The sequence below is a fragment of the Dermochelys coriacea genome, chromosome 7, assembly GCF_009764565.3.
Source record: "Dermochelys coriacea isolate rDerCor1 chromosome 7, rDerCor1.pri.v4, whole genome shotgun sequence".
Lineage (NCBI taxonomy): Eukaryota > Metazoa > Chordata > Testudines > Dermochelyidae > Dermochelys > Dermochelys coriacea.
Genome location: NC_050074.1, coordinates 54947164 through 54968609, shown reverse-complemented (window position 1 = coordinate 54968609; position 21446 = coordinate 54947164). Strand labels below are relative to the sequence as shown.

General features: G+C 52.3%; 1 protein-coding gene and 1 long non-coding RNA gene across 4 annotated transcripts; one reads left to right on the top strand and one right to left on the bottom strand.

The window, feature by feature from the left end:
- Window positions 1-1869: 1869 nt before the first annotated feature.
- LOC119858990 lies at window positions 1870-6688 on the bottom strand. 2 transcript variants are annotated; one of them, XR_006282795.1, is made up of 5 exons: window positions 6636-6688; window positions 6209-6302; window positions 5537-5691; window positions 4390-4603; window positions 1870-4301 (listed from the first exon to the last, which is right to left on the bottom strand). It is a non-coding gene; the product is annotated as an uncharacterized LOC119858990 (long non-coding RNA). The 2 variants fall into 2 exon arrangements; XR_006282796.1 differs by having other exon boundaries at window positions 1983-4301; window positions 6209-6328.
- Window positions 6689-12533: 5845 nt separating this feature from the next.
- On the top strand, window positions 12534-18546 carry LOC119858811 (zona pellucida sperm-binding protein 4-like). 2 transcript variants are annotated; one of them, XM_038410253.2, is made up of 12 exons: window positions 12534-12746; window positions 13083-13204; window positions 13286-13388; window positions 14018-14173; window positions 14640-14827; window positions 15054-15151; window positions 15546-15676; window positions 16065-16254; window positions 16344-16491; window positions 16887-16965; window positions 17417-17530; window positions 18391-18546. In XM_038410253.2, the coding sequence occupies exons 1-12, from the start codon at window positions 12560-12562 to the stop codon at window positions 18510-18512; spliced, it is 1638 nt and encodes a 545-aa protein (XP_038266181.2). In that variant the 5' UTR covers window positions 12534-12559; the 3' UTR covers window positions 18513-18546. The 2 variants fall into 2 exon arrangements, with proteins under 2 accessions (XP_038266181.2, XP_043374891.1); XM_043518956.1 differs by having other exon boundaries at window positions 12536-12746; window positions 13083-13388.
- The last annotated feature ends 2900 nt before the right edge of the window (window positions 18547-21446 follow it).

Sequence of the window (21446 nt, the reverse complement as noted above, 5' to 3'; positions counted from 1 at the left end):
ACAAGATTCCCATTGCTCTTTGGGCTCTCTGTCCCGCTTGCCAATTCTATAGCCCTCTCCTCACTCTGGAGAATGTCACTTCCCCAGGGCAGCTATTAATTCTCTCACCAGCCACTGCCATCCTGCTGGTCAGCCAGGATCCAGTAGCAAACACGAGAGAGGAGCGCTGGGATTAGTTAACAGTTCACTCAACTAGCAGTTGGTTTTATACAGTTCCTGCCTGTATTTCGCTTTAGTATCCTCCACTGGTTGAGCTGGCCAAGCACAGGGGAAGCATGGAGGGAGTCCTGAGCTTTCCAGGGTGGTGGCATTTGGATCATACAGAGATACTAATTGACCAAGCTAACTAGCCCCATTCAAGCCTGCCTAGCAAGAAGACTAGTGATCACACTGAGATGAGGTACAGCACTGATGCGCCATATGCTGTAAGACTCAAAACAAGCTAAGTTCCTTGGTGCTGCTGCCAGATGAGCAAAGCATCTGGTTTCTGGCTGGGAGGTCACAATTGTCCATTCCTGCACAGCTGGTCAGACAAGGAGTAGGCAGGGTTGGGCCCACCTCCCTTAAGGCAACAGGCAGGAGTGGCAAGCCCTTTCCCTGGTGCTATCACTGAGGCAGGAGCAGACACATGGTGCTTCACTGGGCCTCCCTCCACAGGCTGAGCAGGCTTGAGTTCAAACCCATAACTGCTCTGTGACGTTGCACCCCATAATGCTTTATAGAAATATGCTTCTGAGTGTAAATATGACAACTGGAATATGTTTTATGCTAGATATGCCATGTAGCATATCTCTGCAAAGGTTATGATCTACTGGATATATTCATCCTATTTGTATGCATGTATCATTTTTGTATTCGAAGTTATGAATATTAGCTGTGTACTTGTTTGATTTTAAGTAGCCTCAGTGAAGCATTTGGTCAGCTTCTTGAAAAAAGACTATTATCAGGAAACCCCCAATCAAGAAACTCTTAAGTTGACAATGGACTTTGAGATCCACATCCGAGCTTTCCTGGGAACATTCAAACTAACATGTAAGCAATGGCATGGGCCTGTAAACAACTGAGCCGTGCATGGACATGCGACTTGCCCATATGACTCCAAAACTCCATCGTGTAGCTGTGATTCTGCATAGGAAAACACAAGGGGTTTCCACCCATAAGAGAGACTATATAAGGCCCTGGGAAACCCCTCCATTTTGTCTTCAGCTGGCTCAAAAGATAGCCTCTCCACCCCAAAGAGATGCGTGAAAGAAACTGGAACAAAGGACAGTAACTACAAGGGTGTGAGTGATTGCTGGACCCAGACTAGGAGGAAGGCTAGGCTGTCAAAGAAGCTTATTGGCACAGCTCTGAGGGTGAGATTTACCTGCATTTAGTTTCTTACCGTTAGGCTTAGACGTGTAAGTTTTATTTTACTTGGTAATTCACTTTGTTCTCTCTGTTATTACTTGGAACCACTTAAATCCTATTTTTTAAATTTAATAAAATCACTTTTTACTTATTAATCCAGAGCAAGCAAGCAATTCCTGAGGGAGCAAACGGCTATGCAGATCTCAGTCAGTATTATAGAAGGTGAACAATTTATGAGTTTACCCTTTATAAGCTTTATACAGCGTAAAACAGATTTATTTGGGGTTTAGATCACATTGGGAACTGGATATTGGGGGCAGGAGCACTTCTTAAGCTGTTTTCAGTTAAGCCTGCAACTTTTGGGGGACGTGGTTCAGACCTGGGTCTGTGTTTGTAGCAGGCTATCATGTCTGGCACAACCAAGCAAGGTACTGAAGTCCCAAGCTACCAGGGAAAACTAGCTTGGAGATAGTCCCAGCATATCAGGTGGCAGTCCCAAGGGGGTTTCTGTGACCCAACCTGTCACATGCTCACCATGATAAACAGCTTCCGCTTAGCCATAGCCAGTAATCGAGGTGAAGAGACAGGGCAGACTATGCCAAGGGAACCAGGAGCTGTGGCAGAAGCCAGGAGAGTGGAGGGAAAGCTTCCATAAACAATGTGTCTAGCAGGGATTTTGCCCGTTGCTCCACCCACACCCATCTCAGGTTCGTTCTCCCCTTCTCATGGGGAGACTGCAGAGATGGGCAGAGAAGAGCCAGAGACACAGTATGTCTGGAATGGTTTTAATTCAAGATTCTGGTTTCACAAGTGCATTTCTCCTCCATCTCCACCATGCAGTTGCCAGGAGTGACATGGACTGCCCCTCCCCCAACTGCTGCGCTGGCCCAAGCTGCAGTCCAAGGTGCTCTGAGACAAGCGTGCAGGAAGGAGACAAAGCAGTTATTAGCCATACACCCAGTCTGCACGGCCCAGGGAGGGGTAGGAGGAACAGGAATCTTCTCTCTCCCACTGCCAGCCCTTTCCTGCTCATGGCAGACTCCCACCCTGCCCAGGGGCTGGAGAATGTGGCAGCTATAGATGAGGCAGTAGATGCTATTTCAGATGTGACCACAACACCCAGAATGCAGCCTGAAATGCAGAGTCACCCAGTACACAAGTTGTTGCTCTGGCTTAGTGCCCTTGTTCGATTGCCCAGCAGCATGTACGGTTCCCTTGAAGGGAATTTCTACCACTGGGCAGCTCACACCAGGCTCAGGGACAAGGTCAGCTTCAGACTACAGTTACACCAGGGCTCAGATACTCACCCCATCCATCCACGGCAGCTTCTCCTCATCCAGTCCTGGAAGAGTACATCAGCCCCCCAGCTGGTGATGGGGAAAGGCCTATCTTGAGGGTGCTGCTTGGAGCTCCTCTTGCCCCCCATAAAGCCAGCAAGAGTTTAATTGCAAGGCACAGACAAGAAACCTGTACTCCCACACCACCAGGTCTCTACTTCAGGAGACCCACATAGCCTAGCACTCCCCGCCTTCCAGAACCAGGACACTCCCCATTGTTCAGGGATTGAGGAGTACATGTCCTTTTCCCTTGGGATGAGGCTGAATTTGGACTTCTCAAAGAGGCTCTGGGAGATGGAGCTGCTCACTGCAAGAACGATGTTACCCCCAGTATTAGAGGAAGTCTGTGCCCAGAAGCAACAGTCTCATGGCAGGAGGGAGAAGAGGAGGACCCCACTCCCAGGTTTCTCAGACCCAGTTCCAGAGAGACAGCTGATTCCTGCTAAGCCTTCTTATCCCATCCCACAGAGAGAAGGGGAGGCAGAGGGGCCAGGACACTCACAGGCTCCAGACTGGAGGGCCAGCACATGGAAGTGGTGCAGTGCAGGTACACCTAGAGGAGAGGGCATGGGTTAGGGCCTGGAGCTCTTGAAGTTCAGAAGCAGCCACCTTGGGGCAAGTGTAGCGGGGTTGGAGGTTGCCTTTGTATCCATGTGCCAGGAGCCCCAATCGTGTAGGCACCCATGTGTGCGTTCAGGAGTTGGGGGAAGCCCTATTACAGCTATGCCGAGTGCCTTGGGGGGGTCAGAGCAGCAAGGTCAATGCATTGCAGGGTCCCCGTCCCCATCCCCTCCCCCGCTTGTAGGCAAGGAAGCAGCACAGAGTTCGGGGCCTCACCTGAGCAGAACTTGGCCACATGGCAGAACTGGAGGAATCTCACCCTGCAGATAAATGAGACCTAAACCCATTCAAAGGGATGGAGAGACTGGACATGAGCAATACCTAGGGCTGGGCTGAAACAGCAGGTTAGGCTGGGAGTATCAGAGCTGGTCCGGAGCAGCACTAGGGACGAGAAGGGCAAAACCTGCAAAATTGGAGATTTGTGATGGAAAAGTGAATCAGGAGATTCAAACAGAAGCTGAAATGTGGTGCTGCATTACCTCATGGGAGTCGTAGCTCAAACACCTTCCTCCTGTGGGCTGAGCGCTCCTGCATCTCCCATGATGCACTGCAGTCTCCCCTCTGTCCAAGTGGGATGGTGCACCATGGGACTCCCACAGCATGCTGTGTGCCTGAGGTCTTAGAATAGAGACAGGCACAAAGCTGGACGTGCAGGGCTCTCTCAAAGTTAGAGCCCATCCTACTAATTTCTGGGAGTTACCCAGGTATCCACTGCTGCAAGCAAGAGAATTGTTCTTCCTCTAGTTGCTGGCAGTCAAGCTTGGCTTTTTAGAGCCAGTTTCCCTCCCTAGCTCAGGGGCTGGAGGAGATAGGTGGAAGGACCCTGTATTGTTCAGAAGCCATACTGGCCCTGTGAGCACCCGCTGGAAGGCAGACTCCATGAAGGTGAAGTTGCTGACAATGAAGCGTTGGTGGTGAGAGGGGAAGTGCAGCCCCGAGGCAGTTCCCACAGGCACCAGCTGGGTGCGGTAGTTGTCTCCTGTGTACAAGCACCTGGGAATGGGGAGGAGCAGCTGTATGAAGGTGCCCTGCAAATCCCAGGCCCAAATTGAGACCCTCACCTGGACCCCCAGTCACTTACCTGTCCACCAGGATCAGCTACTGCAGCTGCTGCTGAGGGTTGGCACTGGGAGTGGCCCATCAGTGGTGCAGAACCAGAACCAGATCTGGGTCAATTCTCTGCAGGATCCAGACCTCCACCAGGTTACCTGAAGGTGCTGTCCGAAGTGACAGAGCCCTGACTCCAGGTTCTCACATCCCTGTCTATGAGAATGAGCTGGTGGCACACCAGCCATCTGCAAGAAGTCAGATACCGGCAGATTGACCAAACCAATAAGGGTCAGTTTTGACTCAGGTCAGAAAGCCTGTTAAGTATTCATCCCACACAGCAGCTGGGCACTGACAAGCAGGCGCCTTGGCTCCCATCCTGGAACCCAGACTGCTAAGTCGCATGTGCCACTTCCCTGGAAAGTGGTGCCACAGGCAGAGAGTGGGAACTGGAACAGGACAAAGGCATTGTTCTGCCCCACAGGGACACAGCCAGCACCACGTCCACTGGCCAGACGCACCAAGTCCAGGATCAGGGGTGGCAGAGTCACAGCTCAAGAGACCGCAATGACGAATTGACCATCTGGAGTGCACTGTGCTGTCACTGCAAGGGAGTAAAGGGGAAGGTGATCCTGACCTGTCATCTGAGCTAGCCAGTCTCAGGACACTGGAGAAGAGACTCAAGTTCTAGTGCCCATTTGAATGGGACAGTACTCCCTCTCCATGCCCAAGGATGAGAACTCCTCACTGGAGAGGGACACCTTCCGGTCTCTGCACTTCATCTGGAGTCCCCTCATTTCCAGCCAGGTCACTGGGAGAGCCAGGCTGAGCCCCTAGCTGGATCAGGCTCCCCAGATAGGAACCCCATTGCATTAGGAACCCAGACCAGAGGCTAAGGAGCCAGGATCTCATATTCTTCCAACCCTGAGGACTCAGGAGAGGGACAGAGTCCCAGTTAGACCAACACGGTAGTTGTCCATGTAGCTGTGAAAGGGTCATGGCCTCTGCATTGAGTGGTAGTCAGCCCTTGACATTTCAGGCAGGGTGGAGTGTGAAGTTGGTTTTGCAGTCACCCAGCCCTTACGAGTGAAGTGGTAAGCCCCATGCAGCCGTCCGAGCACCCAAGTACCAGCAAGCTCTTCACAGCCACCGTCTGTATAAGGGCTTGCACACCAGCTCACCTGTGTTGCCATAGTAATAGGGATTCATCCTGTCACGGGGTTGTAGCAGCAGCCTAGCCCTTCTCAGTCTCTCTGGTTGATCAGTGGAGAAGCACAGGCTAGCCTGTCTGGGCTCTGGACAGCACTGCAGAGACTGGGGCTTGGAGCATCCAGAGCTGGATGGAGACAAGCTGGGGTTAGTGAAGAGTCACAGAGAGAATGAGGCTGAGACCCACTTCTGATTCTGCTGACCCCTCTGAGAAAGCATAAAGTGCCTGCAGCATCAACTTCTGCTCCAGACATCCCTGCTCAATTCCAACCCTGATCTATGTATTTAAAGAAATAGACTGCAGACTTTAACCCAGGGACACTACGTGCTATAGAAACACACAAGTGGCTTCCCTCTCTAACTGTAGGTTTGCACATCTCCTCCCAATTGGCCTGGTGGTTTTCTGGGCACTCCTCAGGCCCAGCCCGAGTTGAAGAGGAAGGTGTTTCCCCAGTCAGGGTCTCAGCTGGTGTGTGCAGAAGCCAGAAATCAATCAACCTGGCCAAGTCTATTTGATGTATCCGGTCACCCTATGGAAGGGCAGAGACCCAGACCAGAGAGTAGACAGAAAGGAGGAGAACATCAGATCCCAGTTCAGTGCACTAAGGGTCTGTCTGGAGCCACTGCTAGCATTTGACTCTTACCCGTCAGGGCACCTGAGCACCTTCCCTTCCCACAGAGTCTTCTGCCCTGCGGCATCCATCCCCTCACTCCTGACTCCATCATGTAATTGCTGTTCTGAGGAAGAGTCAGCACATTCAGGCCTGTTAGAACAGCATCAGGAGAGGTTACGGGCTCTCAGCATTACCCACAGCTACCAAGGACGTCCCAGCAGCTGTCCCCATTATGCTATTTGTAGAGTTAGGGAGGTGAAGTGACTGAAAAAGAACCAATTTCTTCACTGCAGTTGAAACAGAGTCCAGCTCTGCTCTTGCACACCAAAGACAGCTTTTTGGGCTCTTAGTAGCTGAACTCTGGAGAGGCTGCATGGAGTCCCTAGTACTACCAGACTTAGTTACTGACACCCCAGAGGTGGGCACGTTTGACAGATTATGACTTGTGAACTCTCACCTTCTTCAAAATTGGGAAGAGAACTCCACTCCCCTTTCTGGGCTAGGGGAACCCAGGAAGAGAGAGCAAGTCACTCAAGCCATGCTCTGCATTGCAGCTCCGCAGGTAGTACCACCAGCACCGTAGTCACCTTCTCATTGAAGCCTGTGAGAGGACCTCACTGCTCAGAACAGGGACACCATTGGCCACCTGCACTGTTTACACTAGAGCGCCCCCTGTTGGAGCTGCACCAGTTGGCAGTGGGGTTTCATTAGCAGGGAATAAGCCTAGCATAGATCAGCCCTCAAACACAAACAGCCTTAGTGAAGATCTCTGTACATTGTAGAGCATCCTGTCTATTACAGGAGAGGCAGTGGGAACTGGTGTATTTCAATGAGAACACATTGTAAAGACAGTTTTCTACCTTCTCCCCTCCCCCATAAGAAAAAGGGGATTTCTCACGCTATTGGAAAGCCACTCACCTGATATGGAAGTGCCATAAGAGGCACCAACATCACATGAGGGGCAGTGTAAGCCACTCAGAGATCAGGAGGATCAATGCAGAGCACTGCATCACACAGGACCCATTGTTGGGTGAGTGGCAATTAAGACACAGGTCTAGCTGGTTTTGATACCAAGCATTAGTGCCACAACCTAGTCACCTTTGGTTCAGGCACTACTACCCTAGGCCTTTTGAACAAGGGAGGGAAGCAGCAGCCAATGCCATCCTGGTGACCAGCTGGGATTCACTGACGGTTCCAGGAGACCAACAGGACAAAAGCTATGCCAGTCCCAGCACTCTCACTCACTCACACACTCTATGACATAGCAGCCAGCATAGGAGGCTTAACTCTCACAGAGCCACCAGGGGCATGGGAGACCCAGGTCTTACAGGCAGAGTCATTCTGTAGAGGATGCAGCTTCCCCTGGTGAGAAAGCAAAGAAAAGACTGGAGGAGGCTAATGTCCAGTGCTAGAGAAGTTAGAGTCTTGAGCCTTTCCTGGGACTCCTCCAGCCACCCACTGCCAGACCTCCCACAGGAGACAGAGACAGCACCAGCATTTCACTCAGGAGGTCTCAAACTGGGAGTCAAGACTCCTCAGGTGGTCACAAGGTTATTAAATGTGGGGGGTCATGAGCTGTCAGCCTCCACTCCAAACCCCACTTTGCCTCCAGCATTTCTAATAGTGTTAAATATATAGAAAAGTGTTTTTAATTTATAAGGGGAGGTCACACTCAGAGGCTTGCTGTGTGAAAGGGGTCACCAGTACAAAAGTTTGAGAACCACTGGTTTAGGTGGACCCCTCCCTGCTCAGTGCAGGCCTTTAACCCTCCTGTGAGCATTCCAGCCCTTAAAGCCACACCACTAATCAGACTGGCTCTCCTGCTATCACTGGAACAGACAGACAAGGACTCAAGAGCAACATAACTGAGTCAGTCCATCTCATTCAGCCCTTCCTACTGTAGACAGCCAGGCAAGACAGTCAGTGCAAGGAGACTCCTCCCATCAACAGCAGAGCAACCTGTAGGCTTCTCTAGCCACATACCAGCCAATAGCCCCCTTCTCTCCCAGCCCCCTGAACCTCTACAATCAGCCAGTCAACAATAGCCCCCATTCTTCATCTCTATTAGAAAACCCTAAAGCCCCTGTCCAGCAGAGACTCATTTATACTCAGCAGAGAGAAGGGACTGGCCCAAACCCAGCTGGAAGCTCTGGTGGGAGGCAGGTGCTAATCACTCAGTCCCTTCCCTGATCTCCCAGTGCCCCACCCTCAGCTGACGCTATTCAGGCTCATTACCAGTCCCTCTGCTGCCCTGTGTTCAGGAGCCCTGGGACACCCGAGAGGGCTCTTCCTCCGCGCCTCAAGCCGTGGGTCACAGGACACAGGAGGCTTCACTGTATTGGTTTCCCTGAGCCCAAATGGATTTTCCTGCATATTCCCAGGGGGCTCTCTCTGTCCCCTCCCTGCACCCTGGGCTGTGGGGCTGGGGCTCCTGAACCCCCACTTTGTAAATAGACATCTGGAGAAGCTTCTGCTGCCTGTGCTATCCTTGTGCTAGGGACTGAGAAAGGCCAGCAGCTGCTGGGGCTGTGTCAATCCAGGACCTCTCTCCAGTTAAAAACTTCCCATGGCTGGAGCCAGCAGGTCACCTCTTAGCACACACACCAGGGTGGGATCCAGCAGACAGGACTGACAGATGGAGTCCAGTTCCACTGAGGATGTGGGGTACATTCCACTTCTGCTCTGTGCTGCCAGTCCCCACAGCCCCATGAGCTCGGAGAAAGTACAGAGCAAGGGGAGAGCTGGGTATTGGAATCGGCACCCCTCCTTGAGCCCTTGTTTGCATTTCCTTCCAGTGCAATTGCTGCTGTGGGAAAGTGCTGAGTTGGCACAGCCTGGGGCCGAAATCATCTGTCCATGCAGAAAGGATGCTATGGGCTGGCAGCAGCATCCCCATCACCAATGGCCTCCCTCTGGAGCTGGAGGGCCTCTGAGTGAGTGGGTACCGGCAACTCCAGTTAATGCCCAGTCTGCCCTTCCCCCTTCTGCCACATCCACCAATAAGGCACACCTGGGGTGGGGGCAGGTTTTGTGGCATGGTCACGGACCATCATATGACCTGGCTGAGACCCTGCAGCTCATGTCAGATCACACTTGTTAGCATCTGTCCTCCGGGAGGCCATTGAGCAGTGATATCAGAATGACACCGAATCTGGCTCTCCCTAGTGCCCGAAACCAGCAGGTGACCAACAGGAGTGATACTAGCGAAGCACCAGGGTCTGGCCACTGCCTTGGTGAACGTGACCAACATTCTGCCCCCATTCGTCTACCCTTAGAGCATGTGCTGGCCTGGGGCTGAGCACTGCCATCATTCCACTCATGCCAGCCGGGAGGAGGAACAAAGCCAAGGAAGAGCTCAGGGGCAGAGAACGGAGACAATCTCCTTCAGCAAAGGAGATTCCCTGAAACGGAGTTGGCAGCAATGGCATTAGTGACCTGCGTTAACTGCATAGCTCTTTAGAGGAACCATTGCTACACACTGGTGCCTTTATCTAAAGGGCCCCACTGCCCAGTGGAAACAATGACAGGGTCACGTCCTCTCCTCACTGACGTGAGGCCATTGCACTCACACAGGGTCTGTCTGATCTTCCCAGCTGCTCTGTGAGACATCCACGTGCTTGTTCTGCTCTAGCTAGTGGCCTCGGCAGCATGGGCGGCTCAGCCTAGCTGCCTGATGACATCCCTGGAAGGTGGGTGGAACTGCACTCTTTAATCAAAACTAATCCAGCTCTGTGTTTAAACTGAACTGTTTGGTAACTCCAATTAACGTTTGCACATTAGCCCCGCACAGGGGCAATAGACAGCTACTATCTGAACTGCCCAGGAGAGGGCTGGACAGCACAAAACACATGTTTTGGGGAAAATCCAGGACTGGGAATGTGGAGGGGAAAGCGGGGGGGGGTCACCCTGCAGGTAGCAACTAAGGCTGGTGGAAGCCAGAGTGTGACTGGAGTGTTGCTCACAGGTTGCTGGGAGTCAGAGCTGCTGGACCAGGGCCGTAGCTATACACAGACAGGCAGGGTGTGACCTGCCTGCTGGCAGGCCGATTGTGAGTGACTCAAGTTGGGAGCTACAACAGCAAACCATGGTGAGGCATCCCCAGTTGCAGGACAGGGATGACACAGCCCTTCGCTAGTCTGGATTGCACCCTGAAAGGTGATAGGAGCAAAATGCAGAATGTATCCGTCAAAGAGTGCAGTTCTCATTTTAGGTGTGCACCTAATGATCATGGTTATACTGAGCAGGTGTGGACAGAGGAGCCATGAGGGTTTGTATCCGGCACTGTTTCACTACAGCTGGACTGGCCAGGGGGATAAGCAGTAGCTTTTGAGGAGAGGCAGACTGGGTGGACTTGGGGCATGGCTGGGAAAACCTGGCTGAAGCAGGGGGAGGGAGTCCAGCTGGGGTAAGTAGTGGGGATGAGGGCTCAGCTCAGTGTGCAGCTTGTGTACCATTATGAAGGTAGCATATGGGCCTTCAGTAAGCCACTGCCTGTGATATGTGCAGACAGGAGCAGAGAACTTGAGCCAGCAAGGAGCAACTTCCTTGTGTGTTAAAAGTTTCTATAGTGCTAACTAAGAGCTTAATGGGAGGGGAACTGGAAATGTTGGCAAGGGGGTGTTGGTGCAGGGAATGGTGGGTAAGTGCTGGAGAAGGAGGGAGGCACACCAGTCTATTCTTACACACTTCAAGTTACTGTAACCACCGGGTAATAAAATTGCTGAGATTTTGGGATATAGACCATGGATGAGGTTTCTCTCACAAGCCCAGATAGGAACCACACATTGCAAAACATGACTATTATCCTACATCCACTACAGCAAAATGTACAGGAATGGGGATGCAAACTGAGGTATCACATAGCAACTGTGTGACCTAATGGAAAGACCACTGGCCTGGGACTATTCCTAGCTCTGCCGCTGGCTGGCTGGGTGACCTTGGGTGAGTCATGTCACCTCTCTGTGCATCAGTTTTTCATCTGTAAAATGAGGATAATGTTGCAAAGGATCTACTGATGCAAACACTACATAAACACTAGGTCTTGTTTGGTATTACTTAATCAAAGTAGTCTATCTACTGCGACCCTAAGAATGAACTACAATTGCCTAAACAACCACTAACTCCTTCAACAAACTATTCTCTTTCTTTTTAAAAAATAAGGAAACTCACTGACTAAAAACCTTTATTAACATAGACTTAAGGTTGCCTGGAGATATCTCATGTCCTTCCAGAACCATGAGTTCAGTAAAACTTAAAAATCTGAAAACCTGGAAAAACATAGTTAAGGTACATGCCAGTGCAACCAGATCCACCTAGAGGTCTGAGGATAACAGCCAACTGCTTCTTCCAGTTACTCTGTTAGCTTAAGTAGTAGTGGACCAAGCTGTGGCTCTAAAGGTTCCTACCCTGCTGATGATTCAAGTTCAAGGCACTATGATCCCATGTGATTATTTTTTTAAACATTTGGACTATGTGAGTTCTAGGCACATCCCATGTCCCATGCACCCCTCCCTCAGCCCAAGCTGTCATAGCAAGTCCAGGCCCTGCATTTGTTTAAAGGAAATAGAGATGAGCTTGGGGTCCCCAAGACGCAATAGACTCAGGTAGTCCTGGGTCCCTGCTGGGCTGAGAGGCAACGGTGCAAAGAGGAACCAAACCTAGCTTCCCACTAGAACTGGATTCTCTGGGCCTGACTCTACACTGGCCTGTACCTCATTTACAGCAGAGGGGGTAAAACACTTCCCTTCTGCTTTGGTAACTATAGCAATGGAGACTCAGGCCCTCCCCCTCTCACAGCTCCCTCTGTAGGGGCATGATGTAGGGAACCTGGCTGTGCTCCAGCCCCTGCCAGCCCAGCATGTGAATTGGGGGGTGGCCGGCTGGGGCTGTCCCCAAGGAGCCTTCCTGCTCCAGGGGAAGTCTGGTGCCACAGCAGCTCTAGAGAGTGAGTTCAGAGCTGGCTTGATGGCAGATGTCTTGGAAGTGGGGGATGCCCCTTCATGCAGCAGGGAGACCTTGGCAAGGGGCCAGGCTGACCCCTCAGCAGAGCGAGGCCCAGCGCCAGTGTTTGGAGAGGAAGGAAGGTCTGAACCCTCCCGGGGTTCCAATGGGAAGGAATAAACTGACCTCCCCTCAGTAACATGCCATGAACACAGACCCATCTTCCACATCCTCCTGAGAAGGACCAGGAAGCTCCATCTCACCCCCAAGGTTTCTCCTTGCTGGGGCAGGGTGTGGCGAGACCTCAGGGGCGGGGCTGGGCTCTTCTCCCCTGGCCCTGCAGGAATGGCCACCTGGGCTCTGGCCAATCCCAGCTGCCTGCAGGGTACAAAGGAGGCAGGCTGTGGCAGATGCCTTATGGGTCACTGGTAGGAGAACAGCATGGCTGGGGTGTGGGGGAGACAGCTCTATGGAGGAATGGTGTGCTTCTGGCTGCTGTATTACCCCTTTGTTCTGGCTCTGGGAGCCCTGGTGGATCCTAGGGAGCTGGTCTGTAGCCAGAGAAGCCTGCAGTTCATGCTGCCTCCTGGCCAGGCTGGGGAGGGCTCCCTGGCACTGACTGCTTGGGGTAAGTGAGGCCAGACCTGTGTGACCTTCCCTGGGTGTCTGGAGGGAGCCCAGTGTGTTGCCCTAGGGAGAGGGGAAGGGACTGATGCTGTCCTAGGGATCCTTCTGCCTGTCCAAGCCCTGCCTAGCAGCTGGCTGAGTCCTAGGGAGCCTGAGCAATGGCTGACCTGAGCTGGGCAGGGCTTCTGTGCTGGCCTGGCCTAGGCAACCCCCACCTGCCCCCCCCCCCACACATAGCCAAGAGCCTGTCCCCTCTGTGCAGGGGGCAGTAGCTCCATGGATGACTCTTGTGCCCTCTTCCCCTGCACTGGCTGCTGATCTCCTTCTTCCTCCCTAGATGTGGCTGGGAAGCTGCATGCTCTGCAGAATGACTCCAGCTGTGGGGTCTGGGTCTCCCAGGCTGCAGATGGCTCCAGGACAGTTGGTGCCTCCTATGGTGGCTGTTATGTCTCTGAATGGGTGAGTGACCTTCTGGCACCTGCCTTGGGTTCTGTGCTTGCTGCTCTGCCAGCCCTGATGTCTGTGGGTCTCTCTCCCCAGGATGGCGGTTACCTGATGGTGGTTGGTGTTGAGGGGATGGCTGCTGGTGGGCGCAGGGCCCTGCATGAGGAGAAGGTGCTCAGGTGCCCCAGGAGCCTGCCAGGTGAGGGCCTAGTGTCTTATGCTGAATGCCCCAGCCTGTGGCTGTGAATGATCTTGTGGAGATGGCTGCTCTCCCCCAGTTACACAAAGGGAGATGTTGGACTGCCTCCATGAGGAAGGCCTGTGTCTCCCTCTTCTCCTCCCTGGGGTCAGGTGGCCAGTGACTGCCCTTCTTTGCAGGCTGAGCAAGGCAATGCCCTTGGCAGAGAGCAGTCCCTCCTGCTTGGCTGCTCTCCTCACGTAGGAGAGCCTGGCGTTCATGGTCTTTGTATTGCATTAGCCCCTAAGGGCTCCAGGCAGGGCCTGGGAATGGTGACAGGTGCTGGAGGCTTCCCTAGAGGCCATGTCTCCACTACCCCATTACCCAAACTGGTCCTGGATGAAATGGTGAGTGTCTGGGCTGAGAGTGCACAGACCAGGTTCCCCCTGGTGCTGGATGGTTCAGATTGAAGCCCCTCAGCAGAGTGTGAGCTGGAGGCAGGATGTCTGCCCTGCAGAATGTGTGGGGTCCTGAGAGAGCCTCAAAGGCCCTAGCCAGGCCAGGAGGGAGCATGCTTTGTAGCCCAGCCTAGTCTCAGTTCCTTCCCCTTGCTCTGAGCTCCATATTGCTTCCCACCTGTCTCACCCCAGCCCTGGATGCTCCAAGCCCTGATGTCTGTGCTGCCATCCAGAGCCAGGACAGGCTGCCCTGTGCCTCCCCACCCATTGCTCGTGGAGTCTGTGAAGAACAAGGCTGTTGTTACAACCCCAGTGATAGGGTGAAGCCTTGTTACTATGGCAACACAGGTGAGTTTCTGTGCACATGAATTGTCCAGAGCTGACTGTAATGGTCCCACATGTGGGTGTGGGGGGGCAGTGGCTGAGATACCTGGCATCAAAGCTGAGTGGGGTTACCATGTACCCAGTCCTGCAGACAGCTGGGTGCTGGGCTAGTTAGTGTGATAGCAAGGCCATGTGCAATGCTTTCCATCCAGCCTCAAACTGATGGCTGAGTGCTTTAGCCGTGACCAATAACAGACCCAGCCCCATGCCCTGGAATCCACAGCACATGCCTCATGGCCATTACAGCTCCACCATGAGCTATATGTACCAGGGTCCCTTGCAGTGCCAGCCTGTGCCCTGGAGGGATGCAGTAGAACATGGTGGGTTCTTATCCAGCTCCAGGACAAGCTGCTGGCTTCTGCTCCAGTGTCCTGAGACTGGCTAACCCAGGTAGGAAGGTGACCCTGACTTGTCCCTGGCTCCCTTCCAGTGACAGCACAGTGCACTCCAGATGGCCATTTCTCCCTCGTGGTCTCTCGGGCTGTGACTCTGCCCCCCCTGATCCTGGACTCGGTGCATCTGGCCAATGGGCGTGGTGCTGGCTGTGTCCCTGTGGGGCAGAACAACGCCTTTGTCCTGTTCCGGTTCCCACTGTCTGCCTGTGGCACGACTTTCCAGGTAAGATTTGAGCTGGGGGAGGCCAGGATGGTCTCCCTCAGCTGGAATAGAAGGGGGTTTAGGTCAAACAAGGTGCACTGGCAAGTCCCTTTCTGAGGCTGATGCAGCGACAAACCCTGCTGGACAAACAGTGGCTCCTCTGGGGCAAATCTCTGGCTTCCCCTCATCTGAAGCCTGGCCCTGCAAGAGTCAAAGCTGGGAGTCAGTGACTGATCTCTCCTTCCAGATGGCTGGAGACCAGGGTGTATATGAGAATGAGCTGGTGGCATCCAGGGATGTGAGAACCTGGAGTCTGGGCTCCATCACCCGGGATAGTACTTTCAGGTAACTCCTGGGGCTGGTACCTCTACCCTCTTCTGCTCTACATCTCCAGAGCTGCCTCTGTCATGTGAACTCTGCTCAGCTCATGGCAATAGCATGGGAGTGGTTCAGGGCCAGCGGTTCCTCCAGCCAGCTGTTACATGGCATGTGCCAGGCACTGCAGTGACTCTCCCCAGAACCCTGTGTTCTGTCTGCTCATGGAGTCTAACGGAGATGATTAAAAACACAGCAAGTCAATGGAAGGGCAATACTGGGGTGTCCCTCTTTACTTATGGTCTTGGGCTTCTGGGCAGTTGGAATTCACAGGTTCTGACTGATTCCCACTTCTACCCCTCAACTGAATCTCTGCAGTGCATGTCTGGCCATGGCCAACTCAGGCTTGTTGGCTTTCTGCTAGGTTACAGGTCCGCTGCAGCTACTCCATCAGTGGAAACTTCCTCCCCCTGAGTGTCCAGGTTTTCACCCTGCCCCCACCCCCAGGTGTGTCCCAGCCTGGTCCCCTGGTGCTGGAGCTGCGCATTGCCACAGGTAGGAGAGCTCTGTTGCGGGGGCTCACACAGATCTCTTGGAAGGATTTGGCTCTCAGTTGGAGGGGAGCTAAATACTGTGTGGGATGGGAGGGTTTGGGACATGAGATTCTAGCCTGGCAGTGGGACAAGGCTCTGACCTGTTCAGGCTGATGAGTGATGTGTTTTAGATTTACACTAACCTCTCTCTCTCTCAGCTGGAAGTAAGCTGTATCTGTCCTCAGTATTCACAATGCAGGAGCAGGGCTGCCTTTCTGGGCTAGATCTAGCACAGTGGGAATGCTACCCCCTGAACAGCTTGTGGGTATTGGTCCCATATGATGCACTAAGCTTCTCTACCTGCATCTCATACTGACCTGCAGTGACCCCTCTGCACTTAACTGTTTCAGAGCAGAGTTATGGCTTCTTCTATGAAGACCGAGATTACCCTGTGGTGAAGCTTCTGCAGGACCCCATCTACGTGGAGGTCCGGATCCTGCAGAGAACTGACCCAGATCTGGTTCTGGTCCTGCACCAGTGCTGGGCCACCCCCAGCACCAACCCCCAGCAGCAGCCACAGTGGCCTATCCTGGTGGATGGGTGAGTGACTGGGGGACCAGGGTGAGGGGTCTCTATTTTGGCCTGGGGAGTGCAGGGCACCTTCTGACAACTGCTCCCCTCATTTCCAGGTGCCCATACACAGGAGACAATTACCGCACCCAGCTGGTGCCTGTGGGAGCCACCTTAGGGCTGCAGTTCCCATCTCATCACCAGCGCTTCATCATCCGAACCTTCACCTTCATGGAGTCTGCCTCCCAGCGGGTGCTCACAGGGCCGGTATAACCTCCCTTCTATTCCAGTAGGGACGATCAGTCTCTGATCAATACTCTCTAGCACTCTGCATGTTTGCACCATGTCTGTCATATTGGTCCTGTTCCACAAGTCTTTCTCCCTTCCATGTTAGTCATCTCTTTCCCTAATGAGACAAGAACATCATGCAACAAAGTGTCGGGCAAACCTTAGGCTGGTTAAGATTCTTCATCTCCCTGACCTCCATGATGCTCCTCACTGCCCAGCCTCTCCAGTCCTCCTACACTAACAGGCCAGCCACCCACCCCACAGGTTCAGGACCCTGTAAGCTGGAGTGTAGCTTCACTCCCCTGTAAGCAAAGGCAGGGCATGTCAGGAGGGGCCTGTCCAACCTGAACCGTCATCTCTCTCTCCACTCCTAGGTGTACCTGCACTGCAGCGCCTCAGTGTGCCAGCCTTCCAGGCTGGAGCCCTGCACCCTCTCCTGCCCTGCTGGAGCCCGTGAGTTTCTTCCCATCCTCCTTGCTTGGCCTGTGGTGAAGAGGGAGCAGGTGGGGTGGCTGCCAGGAGTCATGGATGTATCTGATCAGCCATGAGCACAAACCCATCTGGCCTGGAGACAGCTGGGCTTCCTGTTCATCAAAAGGGAGTAGTTTCCAACTTGCCCTGCTGCTTGCACAGCAAGGTCACCTCTCTGAACAAACCAGTGAGGAGTTCTCCACTCCATTTGGAATGGGAGCTCACTTCCCCTCCTGCTCCAGTGGATGTGGCTGACAATGCAGCTGTCGTTCTCTAGTGCCATGTCAAGGCAACACCAGATGTTTCAGGGAGCTGTGCTGAAGCTCTGACTAGCTTGCCTCAGACATGAGGCGATGGAAGCATAGATGCTCCTTGGTTAACAGGACTTCCAGACTTGTCTGCTCTGCAGCTAAACAGCTGTTGTCTGTCATAGGGGGCAAGAGGAGCTCTGAGCAGCACCTTCAAGATGGGCTGTCCCACATCACCAGCCAGGGGCCTGTGTTTCTCCTCCAGGCCAGGCAGAAGAGGGAAGTGTCTCCAGAACTTGGTGAGTCCGGCCTAGTGTCCTTCTTTGTAGAAGCCTTAGTTTCAGGCAACAGGTTAAGCTCTAACATCTCCACTGTGGGGGAGCTCCCTATGGCAGGACCTCTCCAAAGATCATTCAGTCAAGGCCTCCCTGGGGTGACCCTACAGTGGTAGGGCACCAAGCCAGTGAGGCTAATTCAGTCATTGACCTGCCCATGGCCAGTTGTAAGGATGCTCAGGGAATTCACTCGTGTCTCCTTGACTAAATCTCCAACCTGACTGGCTTATCTGGGTTTACAGCCCTATGGCATGGGCTAGTAATATTTAATTGCTGATCCTCATCCCACTGTGTCCAAATGGACTTGGAGGGAGGGCAGCCTCAACTCATCACTAGGCATGCATCCCTCTGATTGTCCTAATCTGAATAACTCTTCTAGGGGCATCCTGCTTAAAGCCTTCAGGGAACTCTCAACCCTATGTTCTGAGCACACTGGTCTCACATTGCCACCAGAGAAGGCTGGGCCCATGACAGCATGGCCTAGAGACAGGACTGCAGGGGCATGCAGAGCTGCTACTGACTCTCCTACTGGAGGAACCACTGGCTGCACTAACCCATCCAATCTTCAGCAAACATGGCCTGGTGGCAAGGGGCTAGGACAATAGCCCACTCTGATATCAAGATGGGAAGGACTCTGGGTTTATGAGAGAACCAGTCTAGTTACAGCATACTGCTGTTAACTACTGTATAATAGGCTGAGCCTGTAACTAGGAAAGCTGGAGGAGGAAACAGTGGCTAGACCAAATAGTGGAGCAGGATGGGGGTCTGATCAGGGCTCTAAAGGAACTTGCTTGCTACAGACTGAGTTTCCTTTCTTTGAATAGGATCATCAAGGAACACTGGAGCAGCCTGGATCTTGGCCTTAGCTGGTGTGGTGCTGATGGGGGCACTGTGTGTGATGCTCATGGCCATCATGCAGGGCAGATGGAGGAAACAGAGCCTGTGAGATCCATGTGATACAATAAACATTATTGCAAGCATGCTTTCTCTGTTTCCTGGGCTGGGGCAGTATGGCCTGGCCCTGGGGGAGGCAGGGGAAACAACTTGCAAGTTTGGCACAATGAGTGATGGTATTAGAATGCAGAGTCCATCTATGTCCCCTAGGCAGCTACCATCCTGTCCTTCTACCACCTGTGTCTGTAGTGGGTGCTAGCTGGGAGCAGGACACTGACTAGTAAGACAGCTGTTGGGGGGGGGGGGGGGAGCTAGCTAGTGTTCTGTGCTCTTCAGCTGTCCCCTCTGGCACACAGCAGGTGTGATCTGGAAATCTCAAAGCCAAACAGCAGCTGAGCACCAATAGATCCAAGATTAGCTTGGGGGGGGGGGGGGGAAAGCCCTCTAACTTAGCTCAACTGACTGATTTTAATGATTGGTAGCAGTACTCTTCCACTGTCTCTTTGCGGCATTGGGGTAGTGCATAAGAACAGCCATACTAGGTCAGACCAAAGGTTCATCTAGCCCAATATCCTGTCTTCCAACAAGGGCCAATGCCAGGTGCCCCAGAGGGAAGAACAGAGCAGGTAATAAAGTGATCCATCCCCTGTCGCCCATTCCCAGCTTCTGGCAAACAAGTTATGGACAACATCCTGGCTATTGTCCATTGATGGACATAGCAGTGTGTGTGGGCTTCTTTTGTTTTTAAACCTGCCACCTATTTTCATTTAGTGACCACTAGCTCTTGTGTTATGAGAAGGAGTAAATAACATTTCCTTATGTACTTTCTCCACACCAGTCATGATTTTATAGACCTCTATCTTATTTATTCCCTTCCCCCCCCCCCCCCAGCAGGGAAGTCCCAGTCTTATTATTCTCTCCTCACCTGGAAGCTGTTCCATACCCCTAATCATTTTTGTTGTCCTTCTCTGCATCGTTTCCAATTCTAAGCTTTTTTTTTTTTTGTGCAGGGAGGGTAGGGTGTTAAACATCTACAGATAGAGATTCCACCTGATTTTTCTTTTCCTTTTTCCCAACAGGGGGACATTGTCAGGTGGAGTCTGATGGGGGCGGTACACCTGTCAAACCATAACGCAGGTGCCCTGAGGGAAGCTCAGGGAGGAAAGAAACCTCCTGTGGAGCAGAAGGGCAAAATTCAGACCATGAGGGTGGACCCTTCTGACGTTTAGAGGGTTTAAGCAGGAGGTGTCAGAAAAGTTACCACAGGGATATCTAGCTTGCAATAGCTAAGCGTTCATCATGACATCGCTTTCTGATCCTTTGTCAGCACTTCCTATGAGGGTGAAGCAGAATTTACCAAACAGTAGATTGTTCACCCCCAATAGGGAACGTGAGCTGGATTTAGACTGAGACAGGTTAGTTTGACTCTCCTGATGTGGTGTTGCAATAGTAATCCTACTCTGCATGAAGGGCATTGCGAACTCAGACACTTGGTGTATGTGCTTGGCAGGAGGGTCAAGGGGGTGATGCCCCCATCTGGGGGATTGACTAAGGGCCTCTGTCAGAATCCCCCTTAAATGTAACAATACAGCACCAGGGTCTCTATTTGGCCCTGGATAGCCAGCCGCCTCCTCTGGGGAGTAGAGACCAATGCAAAGAGTGGTGTCAGGGTTGGGGCATAGACAGAAGGAAGCTGCCTCTCTCCTGTAGCACACCATGTGTTTGTGGGGAACCTGGTGCTAAATCACTCACAGGCATTGTGGTTCTGGGCCAGGGCTTTGTATGTAACAGCAGCTACCTCGCTGGCATCTCTTGAAAGTCAGCCTTTGACCCAAGGTTTGGGGTCTTCTTTCCCAGCCCCTTGAGCAGAGGGGGGCTGCAGGGAGGTGGGGAAAGGTCTGCTTGCAGCAATTCTCAGCATGGGCTCCTAGAGCAGGTGGACAGGATGACCAGACAGCAAGTCTGGAAAATCAGGACAGAAGGTGGGGTGTAATAGGAGCCTATATGAGAGCCCCAAATAGCAGGACTGTCCCTATAAAATCAGGACAGCTGGTCACCCTACTCACAGGGCACATGTATTCTTTCTTTCTCCCCCTACAGCTATAGAACACCTGTTGCAAATGAAGTCTCTAAGGCAGGAGGAAATCAAGGCATGCAATACAAGCCCTTCCCTGTTGCCTTGGGAGGGGAAGGGTGCATTCAGTGATTATTTTGAGGGATTTGCTTTGTGTGGTTTTTTTTTTTTTTTTTCCCCCTCTTCTTTATCCCTTTCATGGTGTTTATCTTCCAGGAAGCTTGGGTGTTCCGTTGATCAGCTCAATCTCTCTCTGGCATGTGTCCTGACTGGTTGAAGGACTTAGGGAAATCTTTAATCTTTTTAGGCAATCCTGTGGCTTCATTCACCACCCACTTTGGGAATTGCAGCTTCTTATCTACTGGTAGTAAAATAACTCCCCTCCCTAATTGTCAGTTTTGATAACCTAATGACAGTGCTTTTAAAGTCCCCTTCGTATGGATCCCACTACCAGTAACTGCATACACACAGGTTTCAGAGTAGCAGCCATGTTAGTCTGTATTCACAAAAGGAAAAGGAGTACTTTTGGCACCTTAGACTAACAAATTTATTTGAGCATAAGCTTTTGTGAGCTACAGCTCACTTTTCCACTGAATGCATTCAACGAAGTGAGCTGTAGCTCACGAAAGCTTATGCTCAAAAAAAAATTGGTTAGTCTCTAAGGTGCCACAAGTACTCCTTTTCTTTTTCCTTTAACTGTGTATATACAAAAAGTGCCAGCAGGTGGCACTCAAGACTAGGTAGCATAGCTTCTCCTTAGCAGGACCCATGAAACTTGTTGCACACTTCAAGGCAGAGCTGTGCAAATTAGATTTGGGGTATTTTGGTTCAGCAGCTGAACAGAAGAATCGGGGCAGGGCATCATTGTGGGCTGATCCAAAATGAGAATTTCTCAACAAAACAAAAGTAAAA